This window comes from Sebastes umbrosus, chromosome 23 (genome assembly GCF_015220745.1).
Source record: "Sebastes umbrosus isolate fSebUmb1 chromosome 23, fSebUmb1.pri, whole genome shotgun sequence".
Lineage (NCBI taxonomy): Eukaryota > Metazoa > Chordata > Actinopteri > Perciformes > Sebastidae > Sebastes > Sebastes umbrosus.
This window is the reverse complement of record NC_051291.1, coordinates 19,495,600-19,510,799: the sequence shown is the minus strand read 5'-3', so window position 1 is coordinate 19,510,799 and position 15,200 is coordinate 19,495,600. Positions and strand designations below refer to the sequence as shown.

Genomic DNA, 15,200 nt, shown 5'->3' with positions numbered 1-15,200 from the left:
TGGGATTAAACAGTATGTTATCTGCTCTAACGTAATATGCTACAGTTAGCATGTCTGGCTAACCAACTTACTACATACAGTAGTAACCGAGTGTTACTTTCAATGCTATTGGGGTTAAAAAAAAGTCCAGTTCAGGACAACTATATCCATTGTGCAGTTGTTCCTATCATATTTTAGGGGTTTTAATGTTAGCATCTGTCCTGCTCTCCATTTGAGGCAGTTTGAACTTCTGTAACTCCGGGTTTCCGCCGGGCCTAAGTTGACTCCCCGCCGGGCCTAAGCATAGAAGATTTAAAAAATAATAAATGTATATTTAAAGGGGAACACCACCTAAATCAAGAATTCCAATATGTTATTTTCATGGTCTAGGAAAGTTCAATCAGTATTTGTGAATATGAGCTGCTCTCTTTCAAAGCCAGAAACCAGAGATGTCAGAGGGTATAAAGTCTGGAGCTGCCTCATAGACAATGAATGGGAGACTGATTTCTTGGACCCACAGAATGTTTGTTTTATTTTTATACCCAAATTAGCTTTATTTTATTGTGGTGTTGTCAGTTGTGAAACAGAAAATGTTCCTATATACTCAAAACATTTCCCTGGGTGCTCTCAGTGTTATCTTGAACATCTCTCCCAATTCATTGTCTATGGAGCAGCTCCACACTTTATACCCTATGACATCACAAGGTTGACTTTTAGCACTCTAGTTTTTGGATTTGGGAGTCGTTCATGTATACTAATATTTTTTGTCTTACACCATAGGAATAACATGTATAGATTTTGAAAATGGGCGTAGTTACCCTTTTAGATGATTTTTAAACTAAAATGTCTTTTAAATAACAAACTCCTTTAACCCCCCATCCTACCGACTGGGGTCCCAAAAATGAAAACACACAAAATATTATGTTCGAACAAAATAACAGTCTGACTTACTCTTTTAGCACAATATCACATGTAGCCATCAAATCTTTCTCATATTAAAAAGACTCAGAAACATTTACAAGATGACACAAAAAGTCACCTGGACTGTTTTCATCATTCATTTGACTGTATCTTATTATTAATTTAGGCATTATATCTACTATATTATGTTCAATGTAAGTATGTGTGTATGTGTATGTAGATATTTTTATGTATGTGCATGCATATATATATATATATATTATGATCATTATTATTTTTACTTTTGTTTGTTTTGAGGATGGGAACTAAATATGGACATTGAAAAGATGCCTAAATCCATGGACTGTTCTCTAAGACCTAAGAGATTTATGGCTGTGGTGTGTGTCTGAACAGATGACTGTACTGTATGATTGAACTTGATAAAAGGAAATAAAAAGAAGCAGCTAGCAAAGCCGACACCTTCCTGCTTGAAATTATACGGCCAGTTTTGTCTGCCTCTATCTGAAATCAAGGACATGCTGTTTCAAAAATGAGCATTAGTTTGGAACGGTCAATCTACCGTTGTGAACTACATATGTGCTGTGCAAGAACGAAAAGCCTGACATAGAAGCAGCAGCAGCTGAGAGCTCAGCCAACGGTCAATTGTTTTATGTAAGAATAAAAGAACTGACCGTTCCCACTTCCCAGAAGTCTTCACCAATATACTGTGTTCTTTTTACAGCAGAGGTTGTGAAATAGTTTTGGTGACATTCTTCTGAGTTGTCCTGACATTTTTTCCACACAGAAAAGGGATTTTAACTGGGTAGGATGGTATTACAGTGACAGTTTTTTCTCCCTCGTTCCTTGTTGCCTCTTCAGCTTAAATTGGGAACTACATGTAAGCAGTCTGCTGCTGACTAGATATTAGTCACAGACAGAACCTGGTGTTGCTATACCTGTGGCTGTTGGTGATGACCAGGCTGTCTGGCTGTCCGCTGGGCTCCTCGGACTCCCGGCCCTTCATCCTCTCCTGGCGCGCCCTGCGCCTCCTCTCGCGGGCCGCCTCCTCCTCATCATCATCATTCTTCGCCAACCTGAGGGAGACAAAGAAGAGAGAGAGGAACAGTGAGGACACAAAGAGAGACTTTCTTTTTATTTCAGCTTCAACTTTTCAACCCTTCACCTCCTTCTCCCCTTCACTCAATTTAGCTTCACTATTAGAAACTTCAGAGTGAACGATTCTCTAAATTGGACTGTAATCGTCAGGGTGACCAAACCTGCTGGATTTGTCCAGAGCTTGTTTTTTTCTTCTCTCCTATCAAGCTGACCTGTCAACTGTGCAACAACCAATACTTCTTATCGTGGCTGCAGTTTTCACGAGCTGATAAAAACTCAGTCTGGAGACATGGCTTGGCTGAGGATAAGAGCGGGTCAGAGAAACAGGGCTTCTGGGCTCACGGCTTATACTGGTCTGGTCAGTGTTGGAGCACAGTACAGTAAACTGCAGAGGTGTGTGTGCGAATGAGTGTGTTTATGCGCTCCAAAACAACCACTAGCTGTAAAAGTTTATATTTCTAGAAGGAATTTAATACCATATTAAATCTAGAAATCACATTTTTCTTGGGTGAACAAGTTGAAAAAAATCTCATGTGTCAAAACAAATAAGACATAAGTGGAGTGAGTTTTGTTTTAAAGATATTGTCTCTTGTTTTAATAAAATTCTAGCCACAACCGCAGTTTTGCGGAGACACAAGAAAGTAAACAAATGTAAGGAATACTTAGATTTTTTTTTATGAAATACATTTGTTTGCTTTCTTGCATTGTGTTAGAAGATTGGTACCACTCTCTATGTCTATACGCTAAATATGAAGCCACAGAGAGTTAGCTTAGTTTAGCACTAAGACTGGAAGCATAGACTGTATGTAAGAAGTAGATGTAATCACTGTGATGTCACCCATTGGTTTGTGAACTGCCGTTTTGAAGCCTTGAGTCAGAGCATTTTAGCTGTCGCCATCTTGGTTTCTGGCCGTCGCCATCTTGTTTTTTTGCAACCAGAAGAGACATGAGAGGATGGAGCTAAGTACAACCAAACGCTGAATATCATAATTAACTTTAATGAACTGAAAACGCACTGTGAAAGGGTTAAAGTTGTAAGACAAAAACGCGGACAACTCCCAGACCGGAGCACGCCGTGGTAGTGACCTGTCAATCACAAGGTAGCCACGCCCTAAATCATACCCTGCTTTATCATCTATTTCACTCTAAATGGGACCATCATTTACTAAATCTCTAAACCTAATCAATTAACAAATTTTGTCTTGTATGTTTAATTCGTACATTTAGAACTTTTCCCCGGTTGCCAGTCGTTATGCTAAGCTAAGCTAACAGCTGCTGGCTGTAGCTGTGTATTTAACGGACAGATATGAGAGTGGTATCAATCTTCTAATCTAATTCTCAGCAAGAGAGTAAAAATGTTTATTTTCTAAAATGTTGACTTTTTAAGCAGAGATAAAAAAAAAAAAAAATAGGTAGAGGGAGCTTTAAGTTATTGCTTCTTATTTTAATACATTTTTGACACAAGCTCAATTTTGCTGATTTACCCATACAACAAAAATATTTTCCCAGTTAACCTAAGAATGCGTGCACGTATATAATTAGAAAAAAATGTGCCCCTTTAATATTTTTGACAGTACGAAACACAGTTCCCCTTTTGGTGATGTACTTTTCTTAATGCTATGCATAACTGGTCAAGCATACAGTAGATGAAGCAAGGTCACGCCAGGTCATGTTTTAAATATCATAGATAGAAATCTGTTTTTTTTTGCATTAGACACTTAGAACACTGAGAACTTCTTCTTTCTAGTCTCTCTCCATCTTGCCCTGCCATTAACAGGGAAAAAAATCCATTGTAAAAACAAGCCGCCCACATCCTTAATAGAGCGAAATCGAAAGCAGACATGCAGTGGATTATGCATGTCCTTATTAAACGCAGTGGTTTAAGTTAAGGGTGCGGCTGCATACAATCATCAACGCGACTCCTTTGTTCGCGATCGAGTTGGCTAGTGAGCTTCTGTATATTTATGTGCTTAAATGTGATTGAGAGCAACGAGTTGAGCCTTTTCTCTGGAGCCGGTTCAAAGTCACACAGTCAATTCAGAATATCTCACTGAAGTAGAAGTAGACAAGGTTAGGGAAGAGGGCTACACCCAAAAAGTAAAGTATATTTGATACTGTATTATAAATTAAAGCATCATAACTTGAGGATATCTAACAGTTAGACAGGGAAATACTACCAGAGGCTTTTATTGGTTCGCCAACTGCTGCGTTTCTGGCCACCTGACATCTATGAACTCAGCTCCATGCTTGATCTGTGCTGCCCTGGCTGACCTTTACACTCCCACTGCTAACCACATGCCTAGCTACCTGACATCACAGCCATGCTTTGAGGTCAGCCAGCGAAGCGTGCTATTGCATGTTAATTGCAACATGTGTGGTGAGCCGAGCTAAAGCTGCTCGGGTTTATGTGAGGTTTTACAGCTTGTGAACAACAGTTTTTCCTTCTTCCTTTCCTTCCCCTCGGCCGTTCTTTTCCGCCTCCCGTTTCTTCCTCTCAGATGAGGAATGTTGTCATAACAGAACAGATGAATCTGTCAACGCCCAAGATGGACCTACGGGACGGTGTCATCAGTGACGTCAGCCAATGATTTACACATGTGTGTGCTCGGTTCTGATAATTCAGCATCTTTTAAGCTGCAGTCGGCAACTTTGAGCAAATACGATAAAAAGTTATTTTTCATAAAACAGTCACTATATCCTGACAGTAGTGCATGAGACGGATAATCTGTAAAATTAAATCATGTCCTCTTTGTCCTCCTAGTGCTCCTAATGACATTTGCAAGATTTCACTGTGCGTGAAGGAAAATAACCAATCAGAGCCAAGCTTTCACTAAAGCAGCTGCCAATCACTGCTTGTGAAACTTGGGAACTTGATCAAACTGTCAAACTAGGCAGCGCTGATCAACTAGGAATCAAGATTCTGTTAATCTAATGCATATTTCTTGCCTCAAATGTTTTCAGAAACATATTTTAGAAAGTTTGTGACCAGTCTACCATGATGAAATAGGCATTACAGTAACAGAATATTGATTCATATTTGATCAGCGCTGCCTAGTTTGACTGTTTGATCGGAGTCTCTGAGTGATTGATCGCCGGCTCATAGACGATAGCTGGACTGCAGACTCCAGCTCGGCTCTGATTGGTTGTTTTCCTCTGGTCTGTGAAATCTTGCAGATGCTGTTAGGAGCACTGGAGGACACAGAGGCACATGATTTTTTTCAGATTACCGGTCTCATGCACTACTGTCAGGATATAGTGACCGTTTTATAAAAATATTTCTTTTAATCATATTTGCTCCATTCTACCCACTCTGGCTTTAAGGGTAAAAGACTGCTTTAATCAAGATTCGTTATATTCTATTCAACCTTAAAGCGAGCCTAACACCAGCCACTGTGGCCACCAATTACACTGGCAATATACAGTATAATAGTAAATGCTAAAATGTAGCATAACAAAGCACAAGTAGAGGAAAGTCAGAATAATACCTATCTCATGTTTGCATGAGCTACTGGTCATACCGGACAAGTAAAGCTGCAGCAAACAAACCCCTGGGAGTATTGAAGTGAGAAGTTTTGTGTTGCTTAAGAATTCAACTTTTCATTTTTTAAGAGTAAAAATGTGTAATTTCTTCTTTCAAAAGTTAAATAGCCTCGCTTTAAATAATCCCTCCCACACTAATCTTAGTTTTTATTACATTCATATTCCGTAAACTTCAACTGAGCTCCCCTGCAGGAGAAAGTACATTAACTCTTATTTAAAATGCCAGTGTGATATGTTGTTTCTGTGAAAAAAGCGAAAAAAAAAGAAGCTGCGAAACAACCGCCTTAACTCCCGAAGGACTGCGCCATCCCAGAAACTGCACCAAAATGTCATGAGAAAGAGAAAAAGACAACAGCTAAAAATGGAACAAAAGAGCGCTCGGTGGCGGCGACGAAGACAACGACAATCTCAGGGTTAAAGATTCCTCAGTAGGAGAGGAGAACAAACTCTCTAAAAGCTGAATTAGCATTCCTGTCAATCACAGCCTTGGCTAGAGACGCGTACACAACCAAAGCCCTGATTTAATATCCCTTTCCTTACCTAGGCCCCAAACTCTATCAGCATACTGACACAGAAATATGGAGAGAGGTGGAAGCGGGGATAGGGAAAGAAAAAAAAAAGGGGAGGAAAAGAAAGAAATGGAGAGTGAGGATAAAGAGGAGAAGTGGGAAATGAAAAAAGCGGGAAAGGAAAGGGCGTGCACGATAATGGAAAAAGGAGTAATCTACAGATTTAATCATACACGACATCTTTTCCTGCACAGACTGATGTGCGGCCACAGTTATAAACTTCAGGTATGTCAGAATATAGTACGCAACAGATGCCCTTTTCTTGGGTGGCCTAGTACAGCACGTAAGGAAAGCACACTATTGTCTGACAGCTAATATGCACTTAGTTCTTCATGTAGCAGCTTCATGTTACAGCTGAAAAGGTCTTGTCACACATGTGCATAAATTCATTTAGTTTTTTGTACAGTGGAGCTGATTTAAGCAGGATTCTGCATTCACAAAAGTAACTGTCTGCGTGGACAGCACAGGCACACAAAACATCGCCATCAGCGAGCCTATTAGGGAGAAATATGTCCAAATATTTTCTTTACAGCGAAATATCTCAGAAATGTCAGTGAAAACAATTTGGGAAAAGCCCATGAGAAAAGACTTCTTCACCCCTCCTCGAGAGGAGAGGCACGGAGGGAAGGGAGGGAGAAAAAGTAGGAGAGGAAGAAGATAGAAAAAAGAAAAGCTGCTGTGAACAAAAGGGGAGGGGAGAGGAGTAAGGGATGGTGAGGGAGAGAAGGAGAGAGGGTGGGGGAGAGAGGGAGAGAGGGTGGGGGCTCTGCTTACGCTGTCAGAAATGCTGACCCATTCCCACGCTGGCCTCTCTGGACTATTTCCCTTCCTACTGCCGGCCCAAAGAACCACAACGTACCCCGTCTGTCTCTCTTCCCCACCCTGCGCTCTGCTGGGCCGCCTCCAAGAATACACAACGCTAGAATTCCCCTAGACTGCATTTATTCACACTCTTGGATGAATGAGGCAGTATAGCGTACGCGTAAAACATAAATATAACATTTAACACTTCTTGTGGGGAGTAAAAGAGTAAGATTAGGTTTCAGCAACAATAACTTAACATCCTTTCCAAGCTGATGTGGCGAGTTAGAAGTTGACATACGTGGCTCAACCTCTCCCTCCCTATCTCTATCTCTATGGCTTTATCTGTTTCTCTTTCTCTCTCTCTCTTCCTGACAGAACCAACAGGTTTACGATGCAGGACCGGGTCATGTTTGGAACGGTCCATTCACCGCAGGGCGGGGAATGTTTGGCACGGCTCATTCACGGAGGATGGGTGTTATTTCCTCGGCCCTTCCTGGTCTCTCAGGGGGAGGGGTACAGCACAGATGTAGAGAATGAAGAGGAGGAAGAAGAGGATGGTGGAGAGAGAGAGAGAATTGGAGCGGGAGAAGCGAAAGAGGAGATGGAGAATAAGAGTGATCGAGTGAGGGGAGGAAGGATGAAGAAGGATGTGGATTTGAAAATTTAAGTGGAAGAGCAAGATCAAAAGAGAGAAGATGAGAAGTAGGAAGATGTGAAAGTGAGAGGAGAAGGAGGAGGAGGCTTGGGAGAGAGCGAGTAGAAAGTGGAGAAGAATAAGGAGGGCGAAGGGGTTGAAAATGAAAGTGGAAGAAGATGAGGAGAAGGACGAGGCAGAAGGGGGAGGATGAGAGGGAAGGAAGCAGGAGAAGGAGAAGAAAGACGGCGACACCCAGGGGAGAAGAAGAAGAGGATGGATGGGATGCATAAGGGATGAGAGGAGGAGATGGGAGCATGACAAGAAGGAGGGAGGAAGAGGAGGAGGAGGAGACACGGGGAAATGGCAGATGTCAAAAATAGACACTTCCTAAAAAGGACATCAAAGAAGAAATGCAAAGTCTCGCAAAAATCAACATTGTATACTTGGCAAAGTCTTCCATAAATTACATTAAACATTAAAGGAATGTTTCGTCATTTCATGTTTATTCGCTATCTTGCAGGGAGTTAGATGAGAACACTGATACCACTCTGTCTTGTGCAATAAACATGAAGCTGCAGCCAAGAGACGGTTAGCTTAGCTTAGCGTAAAGACTGAGAGGGGGGGATTTTAAACTGCACAAAAAGTTGTGGTTTTACTGGGGGTTATATGGAGGACTCATTTTTTTTTGGCTGGGTGCAGTGACTAGAGTGGCATTTATCTTCTTACCTAATGCCGGTTACACACTACACGAGAATCAAGCCGATTTTGGACCCAATTCCTCCCTCCCGACAATCGTCAGCCGTTTTTTTTAATGGTTCTAAATATTTCTTTCCAGATGTTCCTGTGGTGTGAGGTATGTTAAGAGGTTTTTTTACAACCCCCGATCGGCTCGGAAGTCCATCCTGGCCGCACCGATCTCAAATCTTAAGATGGACCACAGAAATGGAGGACCAACTCATGACTTCACCCATCCATCCTTAGTGAATTTTCAGTACAAAATAGTGCAACATCGCTAATTATTCCCGACTGTTGTCCGCCATGTTTGTTTACACTTAAGTCAGGTTTTAACGTGAGAGATTTTGCAAGATTTCAGTTTTTTGTAGTCGGGACTCTTAGCTTTAACTTTAACTCTAAGCAAGACAGCGAATAAAAATATTCCCCAAATTGTCGAACTGTTCCTTTAACTGTCCAGCATTCAACAGTGATGACTCACCATTGCGGTCGTGCAGAATGTCTATCTATGAGCAAAGTGTAAATACTCGGTTAAGGAGAAATGAACTGCTCCAGCTGTGGGGACTAACAACTGCTCTTTTTTTGTAAACTATGTGCACTATCACTGTTACAAAAGAAGACTGTTTCTAGCTGAAGCAGATAGCCTTTGGTCACTGATCGACTGGGAAAATTCCACATCCGTGTGCTCACTTCGGAGAAGATGAAAAAAAAAACCAAAAAAACAATCGAGACATTCCTGTGTGTTTCATTGAACAGAAACGTACTATAGCGCTGATGAGCAGGGGAGCTGAAGAGCACGAGAGAGTGTGAGAAAACCTCGGTAGAGCAGAAAACCATGTGTGTGTGTGTGTGTGTGTGGCTTTACTGAATAGAACTAGATGTGAATTGAAGCTCATTGCGCACTTCTATGTCAACAATCATTTTCTTACATCTATAACTGAGGCTGATGTAAGACAGAACAGGGAAGGCTTGGCTGTTCTCCCTCCACAAACACACACACACACACACACACACACACACACACAAACACACAGACACACACACACACACACACACAAACACACACACACAGAAAAGTGAATGGAGCTTGTCAAACCTTCATCACCTGATTCTGATCCAAACATACCAACACACATGCACGCTAAAGCGAACATTAGCACTGAATGCATACACACACTAACATGCAGATGCATGATAGAGCACTTACACAGACTATGGGACACACACACACACTCTCACTCACACACACACACAGACAATCTCACTGTCCCAGCATGTAGGAAACAGCCAATGGAGACCTGGCCAGTAAACACTTATAATAGCCAGGAATTTGGCATTCCTAGCAGCCGTTATTATATGGCCCCACACTCTCCCTGCGTCTCTCCGTCTTCCCTCAGCGTGCTCGGTGATGGTTGAATGGAAGCAGGCCAATGAGACAACATGTGGTTTCGACTAGTCTTACCAAGAGGGGCATGTAAATATTGATTGTTTCAATATATTGTCAGAAATGGAAAACAATGTAGAGATGTAATCTTTTATCAATAACAGCAGCGGCGTGTCGCCTGCCAGTTGAAATTATTGCTGCTCGGACCGAATAAACAAGTCATGAACAAACTCCCGCCGAGTTGAAAATGTAAATGTCGAAGGCGCTTACGACTCTCGCTCTTTTTCAGTCTTGGTCCATTTGTCTTTCAGTCAGTCAGTCCTCATCTCCTCCCTCTGAAGGCTCTTCTTAGTCTACGTTTTCTGCCAAATTCCATCTTCTCCGTGAAACATAAACACTCCGAAACTGCATAAATAATTCTAGCAGCAGGGGGTTTATGGGAGTTTTAAGCCATGAAACATAACAACGGCATTAACCTTCACTTCAATCTGCTGTTTAGAGTGCATCTGGGGAAATGAAGCGTAAAATAAAGTCTAAAAGAAGTAAAAAAAAAAAAGGAAAGATGCCAAGAGGGAGAACACTTTATAACTGTTACACAAAATCAAAATGTACAGGATCTTTACCCCCTGTTACGAAGGCTCTAGATAAAGTCGCTATGAAAGTATGAGTAATTTGGTCATATTTGTTTTAAAGGGGTCACTTAAATTTGATCATTAAGCAATATTTTGTTATTAAAGGTGCACTGTGTAGGATTCGGTGGCATCTGGCAGTGCGGCTGCAGACTGGACCGCTCCCTATGTAGATATAAACGGCTCATTCTAAGCTAATGAAAACAAATCGATTCTTATTTTTAGGCGATTATACACTAAAGAAAATATATTATAATACTATTAATGTTATATTCCCTTTCTGCCAATAGATCCCCCTAAATGCTACACGCTGTTCCTTTAACAATATATCAAATAACTATGTGTAACGTGCCAAACTCACAAAGACTTATCACCGGACTTTGCGGTTCCCCTCGGCTCAACGAGCTATACGCGTTTCAGTATCTTTAAGCTCGTTGTTTTGGTTTGCTGGCCCCTGAAAAACTCCGCTCTCATCAACCTTGTTTCTAGCTAGAGCAGGCAGCTGTTTTTAGCAAAAAAACTCTGATGAACCCACTCTTATTTTTCCTACCTAGCACTGAATGACTGATAGACAAAGTTAGCAACTAGCTGGTGAACATAGAATAGCATTAAGCGGCTCAGGAGACATATATTTCCCTCAGGAGGAGGTGGAGACCAAAACAGAGCTAAAAGGAGAGTGAATATTGGACTTACGTTTGCCAGAAACACGACTCCAAATGAATGACAATGTTGTTCTATATCTACTGAATGTGTAAATAGGCAGCTGTTTGCTAACTTTGTTGCCATATAAACTTTACAAGGTAAAGATAATACTGTATGTCCATGTTGTGATTTTAGCTCCTTCCACTGCCCAGAATATGCAGCTTTAAAGATTTGTGACCAAGATACTGTAAGTACTACTATGCACTTGGGACACTGTTTTTAAAGTACCACAAACATACAGTATATTTGGCATTTCTGTACTGCAATTTCTTGTTACTTATTGGCTGATATGTACGCTGATACTATATATCTCTGATAAGTTATTGAGCGGCCATAAAGATTCTTCTGTTGAGCTTTATTCACTACCCAAAATAAAGAAGTAGAAGAGTAAAAGGACCCTTGTTGGTCTCCCTGTAATACCCCTGTGGAAATAACCTCAGTGCGATCCATACAGCACACACAAGCTGGCAGACACTTTATTTTCAATGTCTGGATGAATGACTTAACCCTGCATTTTATCACCCAGTATATCTCCTTCACTATTGTGGATGCCGTGCTCTGTTTTGCAGACTTTCCTTTATACAAGAATTGCTATTTTACCTTGAGCAAAGGGCCTTGTTCATCACTGAGGTAAAATGCTGCACACATATTCTTTGTGTCATAGAAAGATTATCAGAGTGAAGCATCTATGCATTCAGCGGTGATGAGCTTGTTTTTCATCAGTGATGGAGCAACTCGCTCTGAAAAAAAAAATCTCTTCTCACAGACACATCAAACAGGCGAGTGACCTTGGCCAGTATCTGCATCCACATCAACCTCATCCTTAATTGGCAGCAAACACGAAGAGACGTTTGTGAAAAGGCTTCTATAAAATGCCTTCTTGGCACACTATGTATCAAATTCTCCCAATAAAACCCCCTTTTTTTACTAGTTTTGATTACTGCACTTGCCGCGTTACCGCTCAATCAATTTGCCGAAATGAACTTTAGCTTAATCAATTCCTTCCATTGAATCAAAGGGAGTTCACAAGGCCGTGGTATATGGGAGAGAAAATTGGAAAAAGGGGGAGGAGGGGCATGATTGAACATTCTCACTTAAAGGTCACCTCATTGCTTATCAGATTTCTTATCAACCTTTTTTTTTTTTTCCTTCTAGTCTGGGATGGGGAAGCCAATATTTGCTGAGCGATGTTTTTAAAGAGCTAGAGGAGGGTCTAAGCCATTAAAGCTGGCTCCCTCTTGTTCCAACTTGGCATGAACATCAGAGGAGGTGCGCTTGCACATTGACAACCAGAGCCTCATTACAAAACGCTGGCTGCTCCCTCAGATACACACAACCTAAGAATCGTCAGTGACAGCTAAGTTCTGTGGCCGCAACTACAAATGAATCCATTGTAGAGGAATTATTTTTTTAAACACTCTCTCGCTTTTTCGAGAGAATTAGTCGGTAAAATCCTGGAGTGCTAATCTGCGGACGTGAATGACAGACAACCACATGCGTCTTACCGCTCGGCCTCCAGACGCATCTCCTCCCGCTTCTGTCTCCTCAGCTCCCGGCGCCGCTCAAAGTCCATTTCCTCCATGATTGTGCCCTGAGGGATGACATCATCGAACACAGACATGTTCATCGACTCAATTTCAGGAAGTACAGAGAGGAAAGAAAGACGACAACGCATTCATTTAAGTATCCTGATAGGGCAAAAATACTTGTTGATCAGTCAAACAAAACTTTATGATATCTGGATATCATAGTACTGTAATCCTTAACAGTCCCACATCATGCTCATTTTCAGGTTGTATTTTGTGTTTCTACTAGAACATGTTTACATGCTGTATTGTTAAAAAAAAACTTTATTTTCCTCATACTGTCTGTCTGAATATACCTGTATTTACCTTCTGTCTGAAACGCTCTGTTTTAGTGCATTTTAACGGAACTGCAACGGAATTGCGTTGCTAAGCAACAGTTTGGGTCCAAACTGCGATGTACGGTGTGTTCTGACATCTTTCTTTCGGAACCAGCATTAACTTTTTCATAAATTTGAGCTCCAGTAGCTCTTCTATTGGATCGGACAACACGGGCCAGCCTTCGCCCTCCACCGGTTTTCCTTCCTCGGATCACTTTTGGTCGGTCCTGACCACTGCAGACCAGGAACATCCCACAAGAGGTGCCGTTCTGGAGATGCTCTGACCCAGTCGTCTACCTGTCACTATTTGGCTTTTGTCAAAGTCGCTCACATCCTTACGCTTGCCAATTTTTTCTGCTTCCAACACAAAGGTCAAAGTTCAAAATGTTCAATTGCTGTCTAATATATCCCACCCACTGCCAGGTGCCATTGTAACAAGATAGTCAGTGTTCACTTCCCCGGTCAGTGGTCTTAATGTTAAGGCTGATCGGTGTACACAGCAACAGGAAATAATGTGGGACACATTTAGAATGTTTAAAACTGTGTAATGGTCTAAATATTGTGAAAAAAAAAAAATAATTTCACTTTTTACAATATTGGACCTTTAAGATTTTCATGAATTTAAAACCCTGATTTTGACACTGGATTCAAATTGCCTTCACTCGCACAGGGCATTCACAGGAAACGAGCCGGGCATGTAACTCAGAGTTACCGTTATCAGCAGCTGTATTGTTCTACTGCTAATGCAAATGGAACATCCTACTGCTGCTGCTGTTTCACATTAAAAGCATTTAAGAGGCGAAACATTGGGTGGCTTTTATTGTGAAGCAGCCACAGCAAAAACACAATGCATTTGTCACCGCCGGGGTTAGCGCTAACAGCGGTCGTTCATCAGAACTGTCACTTCAGGGATGTTTTCATCAGCGTTTTTTAATTTTTGCAAGGAGCAAGTATAGCTGAGTCGCTGCTCAGCGAGTGTTTGCTGTCGTATTAAACATGCTGTAAACACTGTTGTCGACAAATCAACCAGGAATGAAATCTTAAGGATTACAAGTGCTGACCAGAAGTGTGTAGCCATATATTTGTGCATAAAAAGCCTCAGTCTTGGGTGACAACTGCCTGGCTGAAACCTATGCCAACAAACTTTGGTGGAAAACAGCAGAAAATGAAGAGCAGAGACACAGGAGAGAGAAGCCAACACAGGATGTTAACTCAATCAGTTCAGAGCAACTCTCACTAAAAATACCCCACGAGGGTACGAGACAGTGAGGACCGAGACCACCCAGGAGCTGCTGAGCCTCCCATCATACATCTACGGTCCCGGCTAAAACCACCAGCAACGTCCTCTATATATGCAGGAGCAGAGTAAACAGACGCTAGCTGAGCACAAAGGTGCATGACAATTCCCGAAAGTCCTATTTAAACACTTTATCCTTTGTTGGTGATAGTAGGAAAAGCGACTGTGGCAGAAAATAAGATGCTTTAAAGTGCAGTATTTGGAGAAACAAAAGGAATAACTTGGACCGTCATACCTTGAATTAGCCTTCAAACAATGTGTTTTCCTTCACACCATGCCAGCTTTACACAATGCTCTCTTCAAACAGAGATACAACGTCTAGTAATAGTCTCCCACAGTCCCGGCCTCAGCTGACAGAAAAGGCAAAAATGCCTGTTTCCTTCCCCTCCCTGCTAGTTGTCCCTCCCTCCATCCCTCAGTGACCTCCTTCCTTCTTTCCCTCAGCCCTCCCTCCCTCCCTTCCTCCCTCCTCCATCCTGTCTCTCCTTCTCTCCCTATCTAACTTTTTCCTGTATTGTTTACCCACATACATGTCAGAGCGTGGCTAAACTCTGTTCTAAGACAGCTTCCTGTGTGTTAGAAGCATTTCTTTCATCTGCAGCTGCATACAGGAGGGGTCAAAGAGAGCCTCTTTATACATCACGGACATCTGTACATGAGTATGTATGCGCACAAGCATGTAGGTGCAGCGTTTGTGTGCATGCATTCATACTAATGAGAATGCACAGATGGACAGGAAATACATGGACAGCTAAAAGAAACCATGACTCTGAGGGATCCTCCTCACCCTCCACATTGCATCTCCTCCCCCCTTGTGAGCCTGTACAGTAAACACAGCCTCGTCTCCCCCCGCTATTACGCCGTAAAAAAAGCCTCTGTGACTCGGGAGGAGGGAGAGATATTTTAAACACCGCAAAAATTCACTCTCTATGTTTAGATGCACGCTTAGTGTCATTTGTGAAACGATGGGGGCGGTCGGGGGCAACTGGCATGTGGGGCTATTCATAC

At 41.9% G+C, this 15,200-nt stretch overlaps 1 protein-coding gene across 8 annotated transcripts in view; it reads right to left on the bottom strand.

Annotated features, from left to right (window-relative positions):
- The window catches only part of cald1a (caldesmon 1a), a 79,464-nt gene that overhangs the window by 25,212 nt on the left and 39,052 nt on the right, over positions 1–15,200 (bottom strand). For 7 of the 8 annotated variants that reach the window (XR_005205629.1, XM_037761233.1, XM_037761228.1 and 4 more), the window contains exons 2-3: positions 12,498–12,583; positions 1,836–1,973 (exon numbers count right to left, since the gene is read on the bottom strand). Coding sequence is in view for 7 of the 8 variants with exons in the window: in XM_037761228.1 (XP_037617156.1) it covers positions 1,836–1,973; positions 12,498–12,583 (224 nt within the window). In the remaining variant the exon portion in view is untranslated. Of the gene's footprint in view, positions 1–1,835; positions 1,974–12,497; positions 12,584–14,427; positions 14,584–15,200 lie in introns of those variants that run through there. The other variant, XM_037761232.1, reaches the window with a different exon arrangement.